At 57.1% G+C, this 21,619-nt stretch overlaps 1 protein-coding gene across 25 annotated transcripts in view; it reads left to right on the top strand.

The window, feature by feature from the left end:
• The window catches only part of ABLIM2 (actin binding LIM protein family member 2), a 150,719-nt gene that overhangs the window by 105,223 nt on the left and 23,877 nt on the right, over positions 1–21,619 (top strand). For 6 of the 25 annotated variants that reach the window (XR_003432307.1, XR_003432306.1, XM_027103782.1 and 3 more), the window contains 5 exons: positions 4,045–4,146; positions 4,697–4,750; positions 10,353–10,472; positions 11,437–11,489; positions 11,975–12,116. Coding sequence is in view for 23 of the 25 variants with exons in the window: in XM_027103782.1 (XP_026959583.1) it covers positions 4,045–4,146; positions 4,697–4,750; positions 10,353–10,472; positions 11,437–11,489; positions 11,975–12,116 (471 nt within the window). In the remaining 2 variants the exon portion in view is untranslated. Of the gene's footprint in view, positions 1–4,044; positions 4,147–4,696; positions 4,751–10,352; positions 10,473–11,436; positions 11,490–11,974; positions 14,593–21,619 lie in introns of those variants that run through there. The other 19 variants (XM_027103797.1, XM_027103791.1, XM_027103794.1 and 16 more) reach the window with 7 other exon arrangements.

Raw genomic sequence — 21,619 nt, 5'->3', positions numbered from 1 at the left:
TCTCCCCGACACCTCTCACTGAGGCCCACGGGCTCTGGCGCATCCCAGCCCGTGGGCACTCTGCAGCCAGCTGTGCCAGGGGCCACCTGCCCTCTCCTCAGCTGGTCACGGGGCCTGGCATCCACCCATGCTCTGTGGAAGAGCCTTCCCTGGTCCCTCCTCACAGCCTCTTCAGCTTCTTTGGCTCCTTAGGTGGAGATTCTCCCTCTGGACGGCACTGTGGGTGGAGGGCTCACCAAGGAGAGGCCAGCGCTTGCCCTGAGCTGGCCAGGTGCCCCTCCTTCCCACCCTCCCCCATCCCAGACACACCTTCCCACTGTGTCCTGGTGCTTGGGGCCACCCTCCTGCCAGGACCCGCGTGCAGCGTAGGTGCCAGTGACAGCCGTTTACGCTTTAGTATGAATTTCAGTCCCCAGTGTCTCCCAGGACAGTGTCGGGTTTAAGACTGACTTCTCAGCTGTTAAGGAGCAGAGGCCGCGGGACCTCAGGTGAGTGCAAGCGGAAGTGAGGCTGCCGAAACCGTCTTGCTGGGCAGTGACGGGAAGTGACTGCAGAGCCTGCTCCCGACAGGGCGTGAGAGGGAGAGGAGGGGCTGCAGGTGCGGAACCTCAGGTCAAGGCCACTCCCCCACCCACCCGCTGCGCCCGTAGCCATCTCTGCATCTCGCCCCCATTCTGGGGCCCTCCACCTGGTGGCTCTGGCTGACTCAGGTGGCACGTGGCAGTGAGACGGGCAGGTGGAAACCCACCCACGTCTTGGTGACCCATGGGGTCCCTGCAAGGGGCTGGGGGCTGGCCTCGCCTCTGGTCACCTGGAGCAGATCCACAGGAGCAAGTGAGGGGGCTCCCGAGGGCAGAGCTGGGACAGCTGAGCAGCAGAATGAAGGACACGGTGTTGGATCGTAAGGCAAAGTACAGACGTCCGCGCGTCCACACCGGTATAAAGGAACGATCGGATAAATAAGCAACTGGGGGAGAAGAGACAAACTCCCGGCAGAAGAATCCCCAATCATTCACGCGGACCCTCCACCCTCCAGGAGGGGCCCCCCGCCCCGTGTCAGGTGTGGGCTGTGCACGGCGGCCCCCTCCCAAGGAGCACAGAGTGGAGGTGTGGGAGGAGCTGGACGGGGAGAATCCTGGCCAGCACGACCTCGGCCGCGGGGTCAAGGTCAATCGCAGTGGTCGGCCACGTGGATGGCGGTGCCCCTGACGTGATGGGAGGGGGGCGCCTCCCCTCTGTGCTCTTCCTCCCAAACCGTGACCCCCGTCCAATCATGAGAAAAGCATCCGACGAACCCCAGCTGAGGGACAGGCTGCGAAACACCGACCAGCACTTCTCAAAACTGCCAAGGCCGTGAAACGCAAGGAGAGTCTGAGGAACGGTCACAGCCCAGGGGAGCCTGAGGACGCGTGAGGACCAGTGTCGCCTGGTGTCCTGGACGGATCCTCAGATACAAAAGGGGAAAACGGGTGAAACCCAAATAAAGTAAGGCGTTTAGACAACACCTGCGTGGCAACGCGCCGGTGGTGCGTGAAGTAACGGCGGGAATGACTTGGGGGCCGCAGGAAGGCTCCGTGCTGCCCGGCACTGCTTCGCAACAAGGCATCAATTTGGACAAACAGGCGAGGTGGCCGCTCACCGGCCAGGGGTTCCCCGGCTCTGAGAGGTCCCCTTCCCGGCATCCTCGCGTCTCCCTGAGGACGCTGAGGGCCCCTCCCTGGCAGAGGTCAGAAGCGGCCTCGGTCCTGACCCATCTCCAGGAGAAGCCACGCACCTTGGCCCGAGGGGCTCCGTGCCTTTTCAAAGTTGCCGCTCAGCTGGGTGACCTCTGGCTTTCGCCCATCCCCGGTGACATCAGTGGTTGGGGGTTTTGCCCCCAAGGCCCACGGGAGAAGCTGGCCCTCAGAGCAGCACCTGAGGCCGGGCCTCACCAGGACACCGGCCCCTGCAAAAGGCAGTCGTGGTGGCGTGGCCGCCGGGCTGTCGTGAGCAAAGTGCTGCGAGAGGCCCCAGGTAGGGTCTGTGTGAGGGTGCCTTTGATGATGATTTAGCAACACGGTGAACGGGCAGGCAGGTGTGTGTCCAGAGAAGGGAATGGTCAGCTGCGCTCTGTTCTCTGGGAAGGCTTTGCACTTGAGCCTTGACCCAGGAAGGGTCTGCACAGGTGGGGAGGGTTGGAAAGGAAGTCCAGAAGGGGATGGGGGAGAAGGGGAGGCATCCTGGGTCAGGTCCAAGGTCTTAAGAGTTTGCTGACCGGTGTAGAGGCCCCTGGATGGCAGGTGTAAGGTGGGCCTGAGAGCCCAGTGTGGCCACCGCATGGTGCCTCCTGACCCTGGTGAAAGCCGTGGGCCTCCTCAGATACGTGTGCGCGTATGTGCGTGCACGCGCGCGCGCACACACACACACACACACACACAGTCTTGCCTGTGAGGTCAGACACTGCATGGTGGGCCTGGGGACTGAGGCGGGGGGGATGGGCAGGAGTCCCGTGACATGTTAGAGACTCCAGCCACCTGGGCAGGGGTGGAGAGAAACAGGCCACTGGAAGCTGGGCCAAGACGTGCCCGGCACAGTGGTGCCGCCCTAAGTGAGCGTCCTCGGCTGCCCCAGGGTCCGAGCAGATGAATGTAAGGCCCCTGCTTCCGCCGTGCTCCGCTGCCCCTGGAGAAGCACGAGCCCAGCCGGCGGAACGGATCTGAGGTTTTCTTTACGTGCCCGTGGGTGTGGTCTCCCCGGGTGCAGGAGTCTGGGCTGGCGTGAGGCTCCAGGAGGCTCTGTGCCGTGCTGGAAGGCGGCAGCTAAGGGAGAAGCAGGGTTCATGCCCCGAAGAGGGGGTCAGTCATCTCCCTGAAGCTCCGTCCACGCCGACAGGTGAAGTTGGTGCCGCACCCAGGGAGATGCTCAAGTCGTAGTCAGCAGCCCCCGTGTGGCCTCAGCCTGGTTCAGGCCGTGGCCGTGGTCTGCTGAGCCCACCCCGCCCCGCGGGCCCCCCTTTGCCCTCAGCGCCCCCCTCCGCCAGGTGAGAGCATCCCCCACGAGCCCGGCTCCTGCGTCTCCCCCCATTAGCCCACCTCCAGGTTGGGCCCAGCGCTCACTCTGCCTCATCACCACGTCACCTCGGGGTCCTGCGGCTCCCAACCGGGGGGATTTTCACGTCGGGGTGTCCGTTTCCCTTTGCCAAGCTGTCACATAACGGGCGAGGGTTTCCCGGGGCTAAAGGGGGGGAAATGCGCTGTGCCTTTGCGTGTCTCGCTAAAGGAGCCGTATGCCTTTCGTGCCGTGTCCGACGCCCGTCACCCCCTGTGTACCACCCCATCCCTCAGAAGACGTGGGGGGGGGGCAGGTAGGACCGGCGGGTGGCCACGGCTGTCTAAATTTGTGACTTGATAATCCAACCTTGTTCGCAGAACAGAAATGACAATCCCGACGGGATAGAACTCGGGGCCGGAATCCGAGGACTCTTTCCGTTTAACTGGGCAAAAAAATCGCTTTATTTGGGAACGTGGCATCTGATTAACACCAGTGGTCTCTGATTCTCCTGTGGCTGATCGGATCTTACTCAGTGGCTCTTCAGGACAGATGTAGATGAGTTCTAGCCCTTTAATCCCGATTCTGAATGGCTAGTTTGTGAATTCTCCAGGAAATCCGCATCTTTTTACGCAAGGATACTCAGGACGTGGGTGTGGGGGGGATGCTTACTTCTGGTGAATTTGTGACTTTCTGGGTTCCAATGGCAGCCACGGCAGAGCAGCAGTGGGCTGTGCCCGTCCCAAGGAGAGGGAGCTCTGCCGACGGCCAGGCCGGACTTTGCAGGAACTGGGAACCAATACGGGCTCTGCCCTGGGCGTACCTGTTCCCTCACCACGGGGCCAGCGAAGGGGGTCCCTCGAGGTTGGATTAACAAGCCGTGGGGCCCACCTGGAGGTTTCGGTGAGGGTCCCTCTCCCTGGGCAGCGGAGAGGGGCTCACTTTCATGCTTGAAATGCTCTCCTCTGCTTTTCCCTTCCCGCCTTCTGTCTGCCGGCTTTGCTTTCCCGTCTGGAGGCAGTGAAAGTGGCCGGAGCACCTCCAGCCTCTCCGTGCTCTCAGACAACAAGCCTCCCCCCTCCACCTACCAGCAGGCTCCTCGCCACTTCCACGTCCCAGGTAGGCGCCCAGGACACACGGCCGCTCGCCAGGCGGACCGTCTGTCCGCCCCTGAGCTGTCGGGGCAGGGGGGCGGGAGCGGGCTGCCGTGCCTCTCGGGGGTGGCGTGGTCCCCGAGCCTCCCCGTCTCCCTCACCCCTAAATTCCGAGATGCTTTAAAAGTCCGCAGATGGGTGTGCGCATCCCCAAACTGGCACGTGTTTGAGTTTCTCCTGAATCTCCACAAACACCAGGGAGGCGTGGCTGCCCCCCTGAGAGCGGGCTGGAGAGAGGGGGGCTGACCGGGTCACAGTCATCGCTGGACGCCCGCTCCAGCCGCCTCTGTCCCTCTGCCCCCTTCACACGGCGGGTGGCGTCGGGGCTGAGCGAGGCTGACGTGCGCTGTGAGGCCTGGGTGCCAGGCTCCGGGGCGGGGGCCAGATCCTTGCTGGGGACTCTAAGTCTGGGTGATGGATTGCTGCTCACACAGAAGCGGTAGGATGGAAACCACCACAATTTGCTTGCTCACCCTGCTGTTCTCTCCTTTTTTTTTTTCTTTCTTCTTTCCCAGACACTGGCGTCAAAGATAACATCTATAGGAAACCCCCCATCTACAAGCAGCATGGTACATACAGTCGGATTCCTCTGCTGCTGTGTTTGCCCTGCATGTCTGTCAATGCCTTTGCTACTGAATGCTTCCCGTTGTTGTGTTCTGATACGTGATGGGGAGGGTACCTCGGAGGCCCCGCAGTCTAAACATTCGGTGCAAGTTTGCCGGTAGGCTCCCGAGAGGCCCCTTCATAAATTACAGCAAAGGGTGTGTCCTACTGAGGACACCTCTGTGTGTCTGAACCCGGGGCTAACACACGTGGGCCGGGCTGGGGCTGGGGATTTGTAACCAAGAGCTGGTCTCGGTGTGTGGCTTCAGGGACGCTACTTTGAGAGAGGCAGCCAGACTGACTTTAGCCAAGATGATGGGGGATGGAGGTGCTTGGACCACAATCTGACGCAGCCTGGTCTTTGTAAAACAGGACAAACCAGAATCAGTCATTTATTCCTCCATGAGAATTTAAGTCCTGTGTTGTTTTTTGTTTTTGTTTTTGCGGTACGCGGGCCTCTCACTGTTGTGGCCTCTCCCGTTGCGGAGCACAGGCTCCGGACACGCAGGCTCAGCGGCCATGGCTCACGGGCCCAGCCGCTCCGCGGCATGTGGGATCCTCCCGGACCGGGGCACGAACCCTTGTCCCCTGCATCGGCAGGCGGACTCTCAACCACGGCGCCACCAGGGAAGCCCAAGTCCTGTGTTTTGAGAATTTCTGATGATAGAATAAATGACTGAGCCTTTGGTTAAAGGGATTTCTTGCATCAGCAAATAGGGGCAGGAGATGCTTGGTTCCAAGGGCATCTCTCGCCCCCCAGTTTCCCTCTCAGGGGTGACTAGACACCTCCACTCCACCTGAGTCTGCAGGGGACAGGTGCACAGGGAACAGAAGGCTCCAGGTCTCACCTCTGTTTCGTCCCAGAATTTCTGGTGATTTGGGGCTTGTTGCTTCACCATCCTGAGCCTCTGTTTCCTCATCTGCAAAACAGGACCGACCCTCCACTCGGCCCTTTTCACAGGCTGGTTATGAAGACCGGATGGGATGATGAACGTGGAATCATGTTCTAAGCTGTCAAATGCGGTGCACGTGATGGGGGTTGTTATTCAGACACTAGAGAGATGGGAGGAGGGATCCCCGTACTTCAAGACCTTGTCCAGATGCACCCAAAACACAGCCACGTCCCCCGTTGAAAACTGGATGGACGCTGTTGGGTGGAATCTGTAAAAGTGTGTTTTCTGTGACTTACTGACAAATCCGTGCTCTAGTTGCACAGGCTTTGTGTGTTTTATAATTTTCTCCTTGACTGCAATAGGCCCTATGCCTTGTGTATTTCTTCCTCTTCCCAAGAAAGAAAAAGATGAATGGGAACTCCTGGGTTTCCGCAAGGCGATACCTCTCACCATTGCCTCTCAGTCGGAGAAGCAGGGAGCACAGATCTTCCCGAGGGATCGGAGAGGAAGGGACGCGTAGACTCCAGGGCCCTCAGAGGTGGTCCAGACTAGCTCCCTGTGTTACCAGTGGGGAAACTGAGGCACAGGAAGGCATGAGCAGGCTCAGCGTGGTGTCTTTCCATCGTGGCGCCCATACTGCGGCCAGGAGGCTGTGCGTGCTGTCCGCGTCCACGGGAAGGACTGACTGACTCGGCCTTTTATCAGCCACTAGCTAACATCACGTACGCACACAGGGTCGGAGGGCCGGCCCCCGGGAGGGGAATAGGCGGTAAATCAGATTAGGAAATTGCTCACGAGCGTCTGACGGAGCCCGATCTAGGACAGAGGACTTCTGACAGTAAGGCCCTTAACCAAATCGTGCAGTGGAGCTTCGGTTTCTTGTTTTTGGCCATGCCGCACGGCACACGGGATATTAGTTCCCCGCCCAGGGATCGCAGTTCCCCGACCAGGGATCGCACCCGCGCCCCCTGCAGTGGAAGCGCGGAGTCTCAACCACTAGACTGCCAGGGAAGTCCTGGTTTACTCTTACCAGGGGCAATCTTTGTGTTTCTTTTTTAATCTGGATAGAAACACCTCTGCTATCCAAAGGCAAGTGAATTCCTCTTTGACTGAACCCTGAACAATGACCCAAACCCTCTTAGCATTCTAGAATGTGGGTTTACTGATTATTTTATGAAATAAACTTTATAGAGCGCCTGCTCTCTGCCACGCGTTCAGCCACGTCGTGGGGATGAACATGAATGCAGTCTGTCCCTGCTTGACTATAAATGGGCCATGAAGGAAGTGAGTGCTCACGGGTGCTGTGTAGTCCTCTCCACCAGCTTTCCTTAGACAACCGTCAGGTCATAACGGATGTGGGACTTCCCTGGCGGTCCAGTGGTTAAGACTCCGCGCTTCCACGGGAGGGGTCTTGGGTTCCATCCCTGCTTAGAGAACTAAGATCCCGCATGCCGTGTGGCACGGCCAAAAAAGTAAACTAAGGACATAATAGACGTGATGGGATGCATTTGATTTCCAGTAGATTTGAGATGTCTTAATTTTACAAGATTTGCCCCATCGAGCTGGACCATATCCGGGCAGAAGTGCATTGGGGTGGGGGGCATGCATGTGTACATCATACATGTGTATGAGCATGCGTGTGTGTGAGCATGCGTGAGTGTGAGTGTGCACGTGTGTGTTTAAAGCCCACGTGCAGCCAGCCACCAACCCCCATCTCAGCAAACTGACCGTCCCCTCATCTGTCAAGGGAGAGAAGCACACACCTCAGGATCACCTCAGGAGAACCCATCCTTTTTTTTTTTTTTTTTTTTTTTTTGCGGTACGCGGGCCTCTCACTGTTGTGGCCTCTCCCGTTGCGGAGCACAGGCTCCGGACGCGCAGGCTCAGCGGCCATGGCTCACGGGCCCAGCCGCTCCACGGCATGTGGGATCTTCCCGGACCGGGGCACGAACCCGCGTCCCCTGCATCGGCAGGCGGACTCCCAACCACTGCGCCACCGGGGAAGCCCCCCATCCTTTTAATAGCCAGACTTTCTGGAAACAAACTCCGGGTGATGATGTCGAGTTCCTGGATCATTTAATTAGCTTAAGCTAATATTTTCAGTGAGTTTTAAAATGTTATGCTTTTTAATTAATGTATTTACTTTTCAACTTTTTATTTCCAACTCATCAAAAGTTGTTGTGTTTTGGGTTTTGGTTTTTTCTCTGGTGCTCTAGTCCCATTGGTGTTTCTGGGAAATGAGCCTCCAGCATGAGGATGGTCAGGCCTGGGGACTCAGCGGGGGTGGGACCCTGGCGTTGAGGACCAGGGTTAGGTTTATGCATCGCGTGTGCTGGGGTTTCATCTCAACACAGCCCTGAGGCAGGTATTATTCTAGACAAGGGAACTAAGGCCAGGGCCGCAAAGTGACCCGTCAATGGCCAAGTCACACCGGGTCTGCCGGACCCCTGAACCCACCACTCTTAATTTACATCATTTTGCATCATTAGAGACCAATAGTGTTTTCTTAGACTACCTTAGTTCCAATTCTACTTGGTTACAATTTAATGGCTTCAAAAAAGAATAAGAAAGAGAAGAAAGGAAGCAAAAGAACTGAATGGGAAATAAGAAGGAAGGGGAAGAAGGAAGGGAAGGAAGAAGCACATCCCGTCGGGCAGAGATGCTTCAGGACCAGCGGAAGGCGTTGGACGGGCTGGGAGGTGGGGTGCGGGGGACCTCCCACCACCCGCTAAAGGTCCAGCTGCTATGGGGACATTTTGGGTGTCTTTCGAACGGTCCTGAATCAATCACAGTGTTGAACCCAGGATTCTTTGGGAGGCAGACAGGGTTCCAGCCGCAGCCGCTCCCCTGCCAGCTCTGTCTCTCGCTCTGAAGAACGGAGTTCTGGCTTCGAGGGGCTCTGCATGAGGCCCCGTGATGCTTGGCACAGAGCAGGGACTTTCCTCTCAATGGAGTGAAGCTGACCCAGTTTTTAGACTGTTTAAAATGAATTCAAGAGGAAAAAGTAATGTCTCCCCCAAATTTCCCAGGAAGCTGACTGTTCAGCTGCAGGGACAGACGTTTTGTTTCCTTGGTAAGCGCACGTGAGCCGTGAGATGGCAGTGTGTGCGGAGACGCAGGCCCAAGAAGCAGGGGTGGCGTCTCACCACCTCCCACACCTGCAGGCGGTTGGGGGCTCGCTCCCACCTCCCAGAGCTGCCCACCCACGCCAGACGGTAGAGGCGACCCGTGTAGCCTGTACTCTCAGCTTTCTTTGGCGCCTGGTTTAAGACGGGAATGAATCACATCTCCTGTGTCTCTGGGATTCCTTTGTAGTGGGGTCGAGTCTCCTTTTGGCTTGGGGATGGGAGGAAAGGGAATGGCCCTGTATCCAGAAAGAAAATTAGAGACCTCCCCCTCTCATTGGGACGCTCCCTCTAAAGGTCCCAAGGGACGCAGGGAGTCGGACGTCAGCCTTTCCCAAAAGGGTGCTCACTGGGAAATACTTCCCAGGGCTCGGAAGGAGCTGCCTTGTGTGATAGGAAGGACACACGCAACTCGACTTCTCTGCTTGTCCTGAATTGATCTGTCTTTTCCCGAGACTCTGAAACGGCATGTTACAAATTAGCGGCCCGGTTAGCCTCTCGTTTTATTCCTAATATTCCAAACGTGTAAGCTGAGCTCCCCATCATGTGACAGCACCTGCGTGTTATCTCACGCGATCCTCGTAAATTGGAGGTGGGGGGGCGTCATTTGCCCATTTTACAGATCAGGAAACTGAGGCTCAGAGCTGTTAAGGAAGCAGCCCGAAAATAACACAAAGCTCCGGGTTCCTCTGTTTTCCTGGCCGTGCTCCATTTCTCGAGAGAATCCGTTGGGTGTTTTGCGGACTGGCAGAGACTGGGGCTCTGGAAAGCCCTTGGTTTGAGTCTGGTTAGCTTGTGCACACCTCATGGAGCTGGTGGCGTTTACAGAGAAAACTGGCTAAATCTTGGGGGGATATCCCCCTTTTTGGAGGTGGGGCCCTTCTTTAAGCCCTGAGGTAGCTCTACAGGCAGAGTTTGTCTGGCCCAATGTGCTCCCCGAGGCTATGGAAAGTCCTCGGACCCAGGAGGGACGCTGTGATCTGAACTCCTGGGATCTCACATTCCCAAAAGCCCTTTGGTGGGAGCCACTTAATTGTTTTTGCATTTGCAAATTACCCCAAGTGTGGCTGTCCATTCGGTCCATTCGGGGGCCTCTGTGGGCTGTTCAAGGATCCAGCTAGCTTACTTGTACCAGCAGACCTGGCCCTGGAGGCCTTCTCTGGGCTGGACAAGGGCAGTGGTCTTAGAGCTCCAGGTAGCCGCCGGCCCGATGTCCCTGGGGCGACAGCGCCGCTGCCAAGAGTCCCGGCCGATGTATGGTCAGACGCTCAAGGCTCCGCTGCCTGGCGACAGCCGTTGTCCAGGAAACAGGAGAGCCTACACTGACGGGCATGCGTCCCTCTGAGCCCCCTGCTCCCTGCCCCTCCTGCACGGTGCCCCGCACGCAGGCTTGTCATCACTTTGCCTCTGCAAGTAGAGCCGGCAGGGTTTTTATCTTCACTTTGAAAACCACTGTCTCTCCTGGGAGACGGAGAAACAGGCGGCCGTCGGGAGTAATGAAATGTCCGTGTATCCAGAACCATCTTCACTTGTGGCCTTATCTCGTCAAGGTCCTGTAGCCCAATCCCCAATTTCCAAGCTCTCGGGCCTGATGTCAGTCTTGTCCTTGGTGGTGCACAAGGCAGGGTGCTCCAAAAGGCTAGAAGGTCCGAGCCCTCCGCAGGCTGCAGGTAAGGAGCCCACCCTTGGCATGTCCTTACTGTGGCCTCGGTCTCCGTGGCAGGTGGCGAAGGACACTGGGGTCTTTCCTTTCATCGTTCCTTGCATGGGGGTCAGTGGTTTAGCTTGGGAGGCACAGGATGGGTCTTTACTGAACTGGATGCTGAGAACCGTCAACCTGCCCTCGTGTGATTTACTCATCATGCTTGGTGGAGATAATGTCAGCCCGGCTGGGTGACAAGCCCCCATCCCAAAACAGGCAGATGGAGAATACAGACACCTCTTGCCGCAGCTCTAGATAGTCTGCTGAATAACAGACGTTTGCTTGCTCTGTTCCATAGAGCATACCTCTGGTTGTCTGTTGTACCCTCTTTACTGCTCTGCGTGGAATTCTCCCAGTGGCATAGCTCACTCGCCTTTTTGTGTTTTGCGAGCAGTGAGGTGGGGCAGACAGAGGAAGGACTTAGAGTCAGACGGCCTGGGTTCAAATGCCAGCCTCTGCCCCCCGCTGATCCATGATCTTGAGAAAGGCGCCTCTGAGCCTCAGTCCTCTGATCTGTGAAATGGGTCAGGTGGGGATGAGCAGTAACGTCTGTGATGCACCCAGCGGAGTCTGACCCAGTAGGGGCTGGATCGCCGGGCCCTTCTGTGCCTTTGAACTTGGAAGATAGAAAGTATGTTCTTCGAAATGCCGAGCGGCCGCAGGGTGGTTGGCTGGAACGTCAATGAGGCATCACTTCACACATCTGCTCTCGACTTACCACATCCTGTGCGAGGCCCCAGGCACTCCCCAGGCCACATTCCTGCGGGGACCTTCGCCAGCTGGGCTGGTTCCTCAGCCCTTAAAAGTACGAGTGCTGGCGACTTTTCTTTGATTGTTTTCCATCTTTGAGCATGACTGTGAAGTGGGAACTGACACATGGAAACCCAGAATCTGTGGTGCGCTGCCCTGACAGATTGATTTTTCCCTTCCAGCCGGGCGGCGATCGGATGGGGAGGACGGAAGTTTCAACGCGGATAACAGGAAGGTAATGCAGGGGCAGACCTGCTTCCGTGGGGACTTCTCCAGCTTCAAGCCTCAGGCTCCTCCCCTTAGGTTGTGCTCCTTAGGGATTAGGCAGGGCCACATGGAACGGGGACCAAATCTAAGTCCCCTTACAGTTAGGACTAGCACGTCTACTGCCGAAGTCCTCATTCTATGCTGTGTAACCTGGTCATGGTCTAGAACCAAGGAGATGTCCGATAGGAAAGGAAAACAGATCAAAATGCATATGTGAGGGTTTGGCCCATGGGCTGAGTTTGCCCGCCCACCCTGGCCCAAGAGGTACGACCCCCTTTGCTTGTCTTTAAGGAAGGTAGGTGTGTGTGGAAAGAGCCCAAGGCTGGCTCACCCTGCTGTCCCCTCGTGAAGCCATGTGGGCCCTGACCTCCCTGAGCCTCCGTTTCCTCCTCTGTAAAGTGGGGCGATGCCACTGCAGGTGACCTCAAAATTCACTTCTGTTTTTTTTCTCAGCAGAAGACCAACTGGCTGCTTCTCAAGGGGGACGGAGACACTAGGACCAACTCTCCAGACCTAGACAGCCAGTCTTTGGCCCACAGTAGCGGGACTGATAGAGGTCCTCTCCAAACGATGCCAGGGGACAACATTTACTCACGTGAGTGGTTCTTTTGAGCAAGGAGCTGTCAGTGTGGCATGAAAGTCCTTACAGAAAAGGGGCCCACAACCTCGAGCCAATCCCCCCCAGATCTAAGCCTTGCTCATTAAAAACTACGAGAGCAAACCCACAGAGTGGCGAGCCCGGTAGGAAGCAGACCAGTAGCCGTGTGCCGGCTTCCCTTGGTGACACCCTGATTCAGCCAGCCTGCTGCCCAAGGGCCACGCCAGCGTCTCCCGGAACTCTCCAGAGCCGGCAAGAGGGCAGAAGGCCAACTCAGGCTCCTGGGCTCCTTTGGGAAAAGGGCTTGCAGGCTGCCAGGCTGGAAGTTGAGGGCCCGGCTCCCTCCGGAGCGGACAGGAGCATGGTCCAGGGGGGCGAGTCCAGACTCGGAGCCGAGAACGGCATTATCGTGTCTCCTGTGCTCATCTTGGGCAAGGGGCCGGGAGCTGGGACTACAGATCCTCAGGGAGTGCAGGAGACAAAGACCCCGTCTGCCTGATCCGGGGGGTCGTGAAGCTGCAGTAGGCGTGACCTTCAGATGCCGGGCCGAACTCCCCATATAACATTCTTCACGTCCAGAGGCTGTAAATTACAGGCGGAAACGACAGCAAGCTGTCGTCTGATGCCCGCGGTAGACGGTGGGCAGAGTCTTTGGGTCTCAGCAGCTGTGGGTGGGTTTCTGTGGAGAAGCTGGAGGCTTAGCTTGGAAGCAGAGGCCAGGAGGGGATGGTTGTGGACGTGAGAAAGCCAAGGAGAGACACTGGCTTTGCCGTAAGACAGACCTGAGTTCAAATGGTGGCTCACCACTCGCTGGGCCCCATTTTCACCTGTGTGCCCGGCGGGGTCGCTAGAGACCCGGAGGAGGTACCACGTGTGCAGCCAGCACTTGGCCGGGCCCGTAGTAGGTGCTCATCGTCATCACCACCATTCTCGTGACTGTAAACCGTCTCGCAAATGAAAGTGCGTGTGTTCCGACGTGGGAAGAGGGTGAGAAGCGTGGAGGTGATCACTGGTTAAAGAAGACGCCTAAACAGAGAAAGCGTGTGTCGTTTTGTGTGTGATCTCTGTAAGCAGATGTCTGTGTGCCCCGGGCCCCGTCCGCCTGGGCCTCTGCTCTCTAAATGGGACCCAGAGCCGGAGCACAGGGCTGACATCCCCGTTGGAAGGTCACACCGGCGAGTCCCCCAGAGGACACCAAAGCGTTAGCCCCGGGACTCGAGAGCACCCAGGAAAGGACTATCTGGGGTCCTCAGGGTGGTCTTTTCTAGCTTCAGTCCTTCCCTTGCTGGGAGGTGGGTGGGCCCGCATCTGCAGCTCCCCGCGCTGTCTCATCTAGGGGGGCAGCTGCTGTCCCCAGGGAGTCCCACTTACCTTCCGCTCTGCCTGTGGCTTGGGGCTTAGGGAGGTGGGGACACCATCTGGGGAGAAGCCTGGGCAGGAGACGGGCCGCCCCGTGGGGACCTCCCTGTGCCGCGCTGACCCGTTCGTGTTTCCTCACCTCTGTGCACTGCTTCCTCGTCTGCACGTGCTGGACGAGGCGCCCTGCGGTCGTCCCAGGTGTCCCCCAGACGGTAGGCCCTGTGAGACCCGGAGGCTGTGCAAGTGTTTTGGCCAGTCACACACCTTCAAGGTCTGTTTGTCAGCCCCGTTCCTTGCTGCCATGTTCCGATCACAAGCTGCAGGTGTAGCCGCGGATGGGAATGGACCGCCTCCCATCCAGGTGTGCCTGGCCGGCAGGAATTGGAAAGCCTGTGCTAGAATTCGTGCTCTAACTGGGGCGAACCCTGCAAAGTGCAAACAACCTGCGTGCGTGTGCGTGTGTGTGCGCGTGTGTCCTCCTCCTTCAGGGATGCAGGCTCACGATGACCATGACAATGGTTCTGTCATCCCTTCACTTTCTACACATGTTCTGACGTCAATTCCTCCGAATGGGAAACCCACTGTGTCTAACAATTGCAACTGTGCCTTTATTTCTGTCCTGGTGACATCGCCTTGTTTCCCAACGTGCATGGAAATAGCAGCGAGGACCCAGGCTGCTGGTCGTGCCTAGGTCAGGCGTGCCTTGCTATCTGCCGGTCTCTTGAGACATTTGGACGGGATGAGCACACTCTTAAACTGAGAAGAGAGGGGTATCCGCCTTCTTTTCTCGGGTTCCTTCCAATCTCACCATGTAGCCCCCAACTGCGAGTCCATCGACACCAGTTTCATTTGCAAACAACCGTTATTGAACGAAGTGTTTGCATGTGGCAAGGCACGCCTGCCGGCATCCCTGGGACGTCCATCTGTAGCGCCCCAAGGAGGGGAGGATTGTGACACTCAACACAGTGGGCGCTCAATAAATGTTTGTTGAATTGAGATGCATTAAATTCAACGGGTATTTATTGAGCACCCACTCTGTGCCAGACGCTGTGTAGGGCACCGAGGGGGAGACCGAGAAGAGCAGCCCCTGACCCAGAGACGCGTGCAGGGAGCTGGGACAGGCAAAGACGCCGTTGAGAGCAAGTGTACACGCACCCTGCCGCCGCCTGCCTGGGGTCCTCCGTGGGCTCTCCGGGGCCACGCACAACCTCATCCCACTCATGACACCATCAGCACATCTCACCTGAGACTGAGTTCATCATTCAGTCATTCATCCACCCCTTCACCAGACATTAACTGAGCACCTACTATGTGCTGAACACAGTGCTAGGCAGCGGAGAGGAGGTGGTGAATATGGCCCAGTGCCTGTTCCCCAGGGAAGCAGACAACTGACAAACCATTGTGACATCCCTCTCCGCTATGGCAGTGGTTCTCAGCCAGCACTGACAGCCCCTCCGAAGGAGGTGTCATTGAAATACACACTGTATGACAGACAGCTCGTTTTCCTTTATGCTACACTTAGGGCATTATCTGGACTATGCATGTAGTAGGTTATATTATTGAGGAATCTGATTTCTGCACAGGAAAGGGATGGTATTGAGTTTCTGTTACAAGAAGAGGGTCTTGAGCCTTACAGGATGGGATTCACTGCCCCAGCAGAACACGAGGTGGTGTGGGCCCCCCTCCCCTGGTCTAGACCCTGTGGGCCGGCCTGCTGCTCCTCTGGGTCCCACCTTCCTAACCCTTCGTGTCCTGTCCTCCCTTCTGAGGTTTCCCACATCCCCGCCAGGTGGTCACAGGTGTGCTGAAGTAAGACAAAGCCCCAGGCCAGCTGGAGACCCTTCCCTGAGGGCTCAGTGACCCGTGGAGAGGACCCCACCCTGCCAAAGGGAATAAGGCCCTTCCTCAAATCCCAGCACGTGAGGGGAGTTAGGGTGGGCTTGGAGGTCGGGGTGAGGGAAGCCCCACCTTAGAGACCAAGGCGGTGCAGATGGCTGGTCCCGTGGGGACCACTGCACACCCACCCGGCCTGTGGTTTTGCCGTTTTACGTCACCCTCTGTGTGTCTGTCCCCGTGGAGTCCCGTCCCCTTGTCTTCGCCTGCTGCCCACCCAGTCCAGTCCTGGTCTGGGGCTGGGATCTGAGATTGCTTCCTGGGTCACCCACCCCCAGCGCCCACCAGTGTGAAGCTCGGGAGACAGCACCTCTGTTCCACTTTTCCTTCCCTGCTGGCAGGAGGAAAGCGGGTTTGAGGCCTGGCCAGAAGTGGCTTTCCTCACCCCCTGTTAAGTCCTCTGGAGCTTCCAGGCAAGAAAAAGTCATTCTCACATTTCTTAGTCCACGGCTGAAAGAGAGAGAGACCTGACTCGCTGTCTGCCAACCCCATGAGAATTCTGGGGGGTTGGCCATCCTCAGTCTAGGCATTGGGACCTGAGGACCCCAGGGGCAGGATCCACGAGCATCACCCTGACGGGACCTCAGTCCTGGCCCTCATTTTTGGACAAGCAAGAGAAGGCCCAGAGACAGGGTGTGACCGCCGAACAGGTCCTGGGGCCTGAGCAGAGGCCAAACGGACAGCACCCCAGCCCCGGGAGCTGACGGTCCAGAGGAGGCGGGGACACGGACAAAAAGCACATTAGAAAGTAAGGCCCATGGCGCGTGCAGGTCGGGGGGCCAGGCGCTGCCGATGGCTCGGGGGAGGGAGATGCTGAGTGAGCAGGCTTGAGGGCTGCAGGCTTGAAGGGGTAGGTGTGGGAGTGAGCCCTCCTCACACAGGTGAAGCCTGGCTGCCGGGCTCTGCGGGAGGGCTGGACCTGGGATGCGCAGGGTCACAGAGGGTTCTCTGGGCCTTGGGAGGGCTCGGCCTGGCCTCGGAGTGGAGGACAGACCTAGGGGTTCTCAGCAGAGCCCTGGCCGCCTCTGACTGAGGTTTCAGCCGGACTGTCGGGGCAGGAGGGGAATTGCCGTCATCCAGGCTGGGGGAGGGTTCTGGGGGAGGTAGTCTTTTGGGGGTGTCCTGGGGTGTTCTGAGCAGCAGTTTGGGAAACAGGAAGCCAGTGGGGAGGCGGGAGAGGGCAGCCAGAAACAGCTGGTCTGTGCGTGATGCTGGGAATTTTCTTCTCTGTCTGCTGGGGCCCGGGGTCGGTGCGGCAGGGCCGTGAGCAGGAGATGAGGTGATGTGTTTTATGTGTTCAAACACGGACGGGCAGCTTTGCAGAGGATAGACTGGAGGCTGCTGGGCTGGGGCTCAAGGGACTGGGGTGTCCAGATAAGCCATGGGGAGGCCCCCCTGAACAGTCTAAACAGCAGGACTGGTACAAGCAGTCGGGGAGGGGCGGGGCAGGGGCGCGGAATCAGGAGTGGCCGGGGCGTCCTGGTGCAGGCATCTCTTTTCACAGCTGGGCAGGAACAAGGTGGGTTCTTCACGTTGAGTCGGGAGGCCGAGATGCCCAGATGGAGCTGCCGGGCCATGGACGGATGGGCTGTGCGCTCAGGAGAGGATTCTGGGCTGTAGGCAGAGTCACAGGGGTCCTGGGCTCCTGGATGGGCCCGGGGACGTGGGGGTGGGTAACCTGAGACCCAGGCCCTCCTCCAGGTGGTTTCCTGAGCTGTGTTACTTCTCAGAAGGGTCCGAGGCCCAAAGAAACTGTGACTGTCCTGCTCAGCGCCTACCTCACTCCCCAGTCCTCGGGCCCTGTTTCCCATCTCCGTCAGACGCAGCGGGAAGATGGAGAAAGTGTGGGCAGGGGGAGGCCCAGGGATGGAGAGAGCCTGGGCCAGCGGAGGGGGCGGGGGAAGGCTGAGAGGGAGAGGCCCGAGGGAGCTGGAGGGCTTGCGTCCGGCACCCGGCATCCAGCAGGTGGCTGGGACTCCCCTGGGGCAGAGCCTGCTGGGGAGGGCATGGCCCGCCCGGCCTCCAGCTGGAGGGACGGAGTACCCCCTGCTCACGTTCGGCCCCAGCAAGAGCAGTGAGGGTTCCAGACGTCAGGGAGGGGACCTCGGCCCAGGAGAAGCCACCTCCAGGTGCGAGAGGGGGGCACCAGGACAGAGCCCTCTGCCATTCCCTGGGGGCTGGCTGGGACTCTTCGCTTTTAGCAAAGGTCCCTGTGCCCCCCGTGATGGGCAGGCTTGCCCCCAGCTGGGGAACTGGACAGGGTGTGGCCTCAGATTTGTGGGCAGAGGCGCAGGCAGTGCCTGAGACCCTCAGGCGTCCGGGGGAAGGAGCCCACGTCCCAGGTCACAGCTCTCAGGGCCTCCTCTGTCCCCCTACACACAACTCTGCCCAGGTCTTGAGATGTTCCCACCCACCTGGGAGCTCTGTCTCCCCTCCCCCGACCCCCACCAGGAGCACCTTATCTATGACTCTGTGTGTCCTTTTCTCCCCTGAGGACTGTTAGCTACTGGGGAGCAGGGTCCAGATGGGCCCCCCGTGCCTCCCCCTGTGCCCACAGCAGCCCCCCAGTGAGTGCCCACGGGGTGGCGGGTGCCCAGGTCTTCCCTCCTTCGTGGGCCCCAGCACGGCGGGGGCTGGGGCGGAGCGACAGAGTGCATGAGATCACATGAGGGGTCAGCAGAGATGGCTAGATGCGGGTGCGATCCCGCTGGGTTGAATCCTAGCCTCTCACTTGCTATGTGACCTTGGGTACGAGAGCAAACTTCTTTGAGTTTGGAATCGCCTCGTCTGTAAAAGTGGGGATGTTCCAGTCCTCCTGGCAGGCGGCACCCGGGCTTTGGGGCTCAAACGTGGGCATCCTGTGGGCTGAGCCCCGGGGTGTCACACAGAGCTGGTCAGATCCACAAGCCAGCCATGGTGAGTGGACCCCTCTCGCTTGCTTCTGAAGCCTGAAGCTCAGACGGCCCAAGGGGCCTCCTGTTCATGTTCCTGGGGGCTGAAGGGGGTCCCAGCCCCTCCTTCCTCAGACGGGGATGCCGAGGCTCAGAGAGGGGACCCGAACCTGCACAGGGCCACGCAGCTGCACGCTTACACATTCGCACATCAGTGAACTGAAAACCGTTCACCATCCCGGTGAAACTGACAAAGATCTGCCCAGGGCAGTGGCTTCCTCACCGTCGTCCACAAAGCACCCTGGATGCTCTGATGAGCCGTGTGCCTGCAGCTGCACCTGGAACAGTCATCCACCTGCAAGGGGCCTCTCCTTGCCCATCCGTCCAGTGGCTCCTCTAACCTCTGACAAGCCAGCCCAGAAGACGGACAGACCCAAGGAGACCCAAGATCAGTCCCAGCAGAATGCTGAGGGCAAGGTTGCCACGGGTGGGCTTCTGGGAGGAGGTGACAGGGAGCCTAGTTAGGCTGAGCTTGGACATGGGGCGTGGGCAGGTGTCCAGTGGTTACAGGGCCTGATACAACTCGGGGTCATGAGTACCCAGCTGCCACCTGTCCAGGTCCGGCACACCTGCCTTCTCCCTGTGTGCCTTCTCTCTCTCTCTAATATACACACAGCACACACTCTTAAGGCCAGCCAATGCCACAGGCCAGGCAGGTCCCTAGAAGACTCCCACGCCTGCAAGCCCTCACCAGGGCAGAGCTGCTGGAGCAGATAGGGTTACTGGTTCCCGAAGCTAGGGTCCTGGGAGATTGTCTCATCCTCTTCGTGAGTAACAATTTGATATTATACAGGTCACTTAATTTCACTAGGCCTCAGCTTTCTGAAACGTAAAATGGGCTCATGTGTAATGCCTTGGCTTGTGACGGTCAAGAAAATCTCTGAGTACGTGAGGGGACCTTTTAAACGGATGGTTCTCAATCACGGCTGCACGTGGGATCCTGGGACCTTGGAAATCTACTGATGGCTGGTCCCATCCCAAGAGAAGCCAATTCTAATGGGTCTTGATAGCATCCCAGGGATGTGAACTCTCCCTGCTCTTTCCCACTCAGTACCACTGAAAGGCCCAAGAACAATAGGTCAGTAGACAATCACAGAACCCTGGAGGGTAGAGAGAGGAAGGTGGACTGGCCAGAGACCTGAGGACTTAAGGAAATATGCAGGACCAGTGTCTCTCACCTCCCATGCAGTGGACAAGGTGACCAAGTAGATGACTGCCCTCCCTGGTACCCAGCAGAAGGCCCACTGGCACCCAGCAGCCTAGAAAATAGGCCCAGGGAAACACGCTCCACCCATGGCTGGTGTCTCCCACCCCCACCTCGGGGTACGGGGCAACCGGGGAAGCACCTGTCACCCAGGCTGCTACCAGAAACACCAGGTGGACGCAGCAGACCAGAAGAGCACTTTAACTAAACTGACTTCGGACTCACAGCCCATAATAAGCCATGCCCCACATGTTAAACCTAAGCACAGGGACAGCCTGCTGACATGGAAAACTTAGCTAGGATCCAGGTCTCCCAACCTAACATCCGAATGTCCAGGATGCAGTGGAAAATCACTCATCACACCAAGAACCGTGAAGATAACTATTTGAATGTGAAAAGGCAATCAACACATCCTAACACGGAAAAGAATCAGATATTGGAATTATCCTGAGAAGGATTTTTAAGGCAGTCATCGCAAAACTGCTTCAACAAACAATTGCAAATACTCTTGAAACAAATGAAAAAGAAAAAAAGAAAATCTCACAGAAGAAATACAAGTTATAAAAAAAGAATCCAATGGAAATTATGGGAAAGAAAAATAAAATAACCAAGATGCAAAAATTCACTGGATGGGTTCAATAACAGAATAGCGGGATTTGTCAGAGGAGAGAATCAGTGAACTTGAAGATAGAACTACAGAAATTATCCAACTTAAACAGCAGAGAGAAAATAGCAGAAAAGAATGGACAGAGCCTCAGAGACCTGTCAGACAACACTTGTATCACTGGAGTCCCAGAAAGAAGAGAATCGGTCTGAAAAATATTCAAAGAAATAACGCCTGAAAACTTAACAAATTTGGCAAAAGCCATAAACGTCACACGCTCGAGAAACTGAGTGAACCCCAAGTAGAATAAGCTCAAAGTAATCCACACCAAAACACACCATAATTAAACTTACAAAAACTAAAGACAGAAAGAAATAATACTGAAAACAGCCTGAGAGAAAAGACATATTATACTCCCTACCGGGGACACCAACGCAAATGACAGCCAACTTCTCCCCAGAAACCGTGGCGGCCAGAGGAAGATGGCACGTATATAACGTGCAGAAAGACATTTGCTGTGGACGTGAATTCTGTCTCGGATGGAAATATCCTTCAGGAATGAATGGAAAATGGAGACATTCTCAGACAAAGGAAAACTCAGACAAGTTTTCACTCGCAGACGTACTTGGCTCAAAGCAATTCTCCAAACAGAAAGGAAGTGATAAGAGAGCTCAGAAATTCAGAAAGGAAGAACATCAAAACAGATTAAAATTAGGGGTCAGTATAACAGACTGTCCTTCTTGTGATGAGTTTCTTAAATCATTGATGATCAAAGCAAAAATTGTTACACCATCTGATATGGAAACTCAGGGCAGGTAGAAGAAAGAGCAAAGACAGTCATAGTTGATGAGTGAGGAAGACGAAGTGGCCTGAGTGGAAGTAAGGTCTCTACACCTACTGTGAGGCCAGAGGCCGGCAGCCTGAGCACAGGGGATTTTAGAAGCTGGCTAGGTGACTGCAGTGCATCCGGGTAGAGAACCGCTGGTTTCCAGCAGGTAAGGCTGGAGGTGAGGGCATAGTTGTTCTCAGGGCCCTAAGGGTTTCCAAGCCTTAGTGTGTATCAAAATGCCCTGGAGGGCTTGGAAGTCACAGACCGCTGGACCTCAGCCCCAGAATTCTGAGTCTGTAGGTCTGGGGTGGGTCCTGAGAATTTGCCTTTGTCGCAAGCTCCCAGGCGTGGCTGGTGAGCTTATTATTGGAGACGCCACTTTGAGAAGACGACGCTGGCATCCCCGACTGACCAGGAGCTCCTGGGTCTCAGCTGAGGGTCCCTTAGATCCTCAGCCCGACAGCCTCACATGCCCAAGTGTGCCTGGCTCTGGGTGTAAATTGGAAGCAGGTGTGTCCTGGAGGGACCTCAGGACTGTAAGTCAGGAGGCCCTTGTCTTGTGTCCCAGGGCTGGATGACCTTGGGCAGGTCCCTCTGTGTCCCCAGGGCCTCAGTTCCCCTTCTGTGAAATGGGAGGAGCTGGCTAGGTCACTTACCTGG

Source organism: Aethalodelphis obliquidens, unplaced genomic scaffold (genome assembly GCF_003676395.1).
Source record: "Aethalodelphis obliquidens isolate GAN/ISIS:26980383/991018 unplaced genomic scaffold, ASM367639v1 scaffold6, whole genome shotgun sequence".
Taxonomy (NCBI): domain Eukaryota; kingdom Metazoa; phylum Chordata; class Mammalia; order Artiodactyla; family Delphinidae; genus Aethalodelphis; species Aethalodelphis obliquidens.
This window is presented reverse-complemented; position numbering and strand designations above follow the sequence as displayed.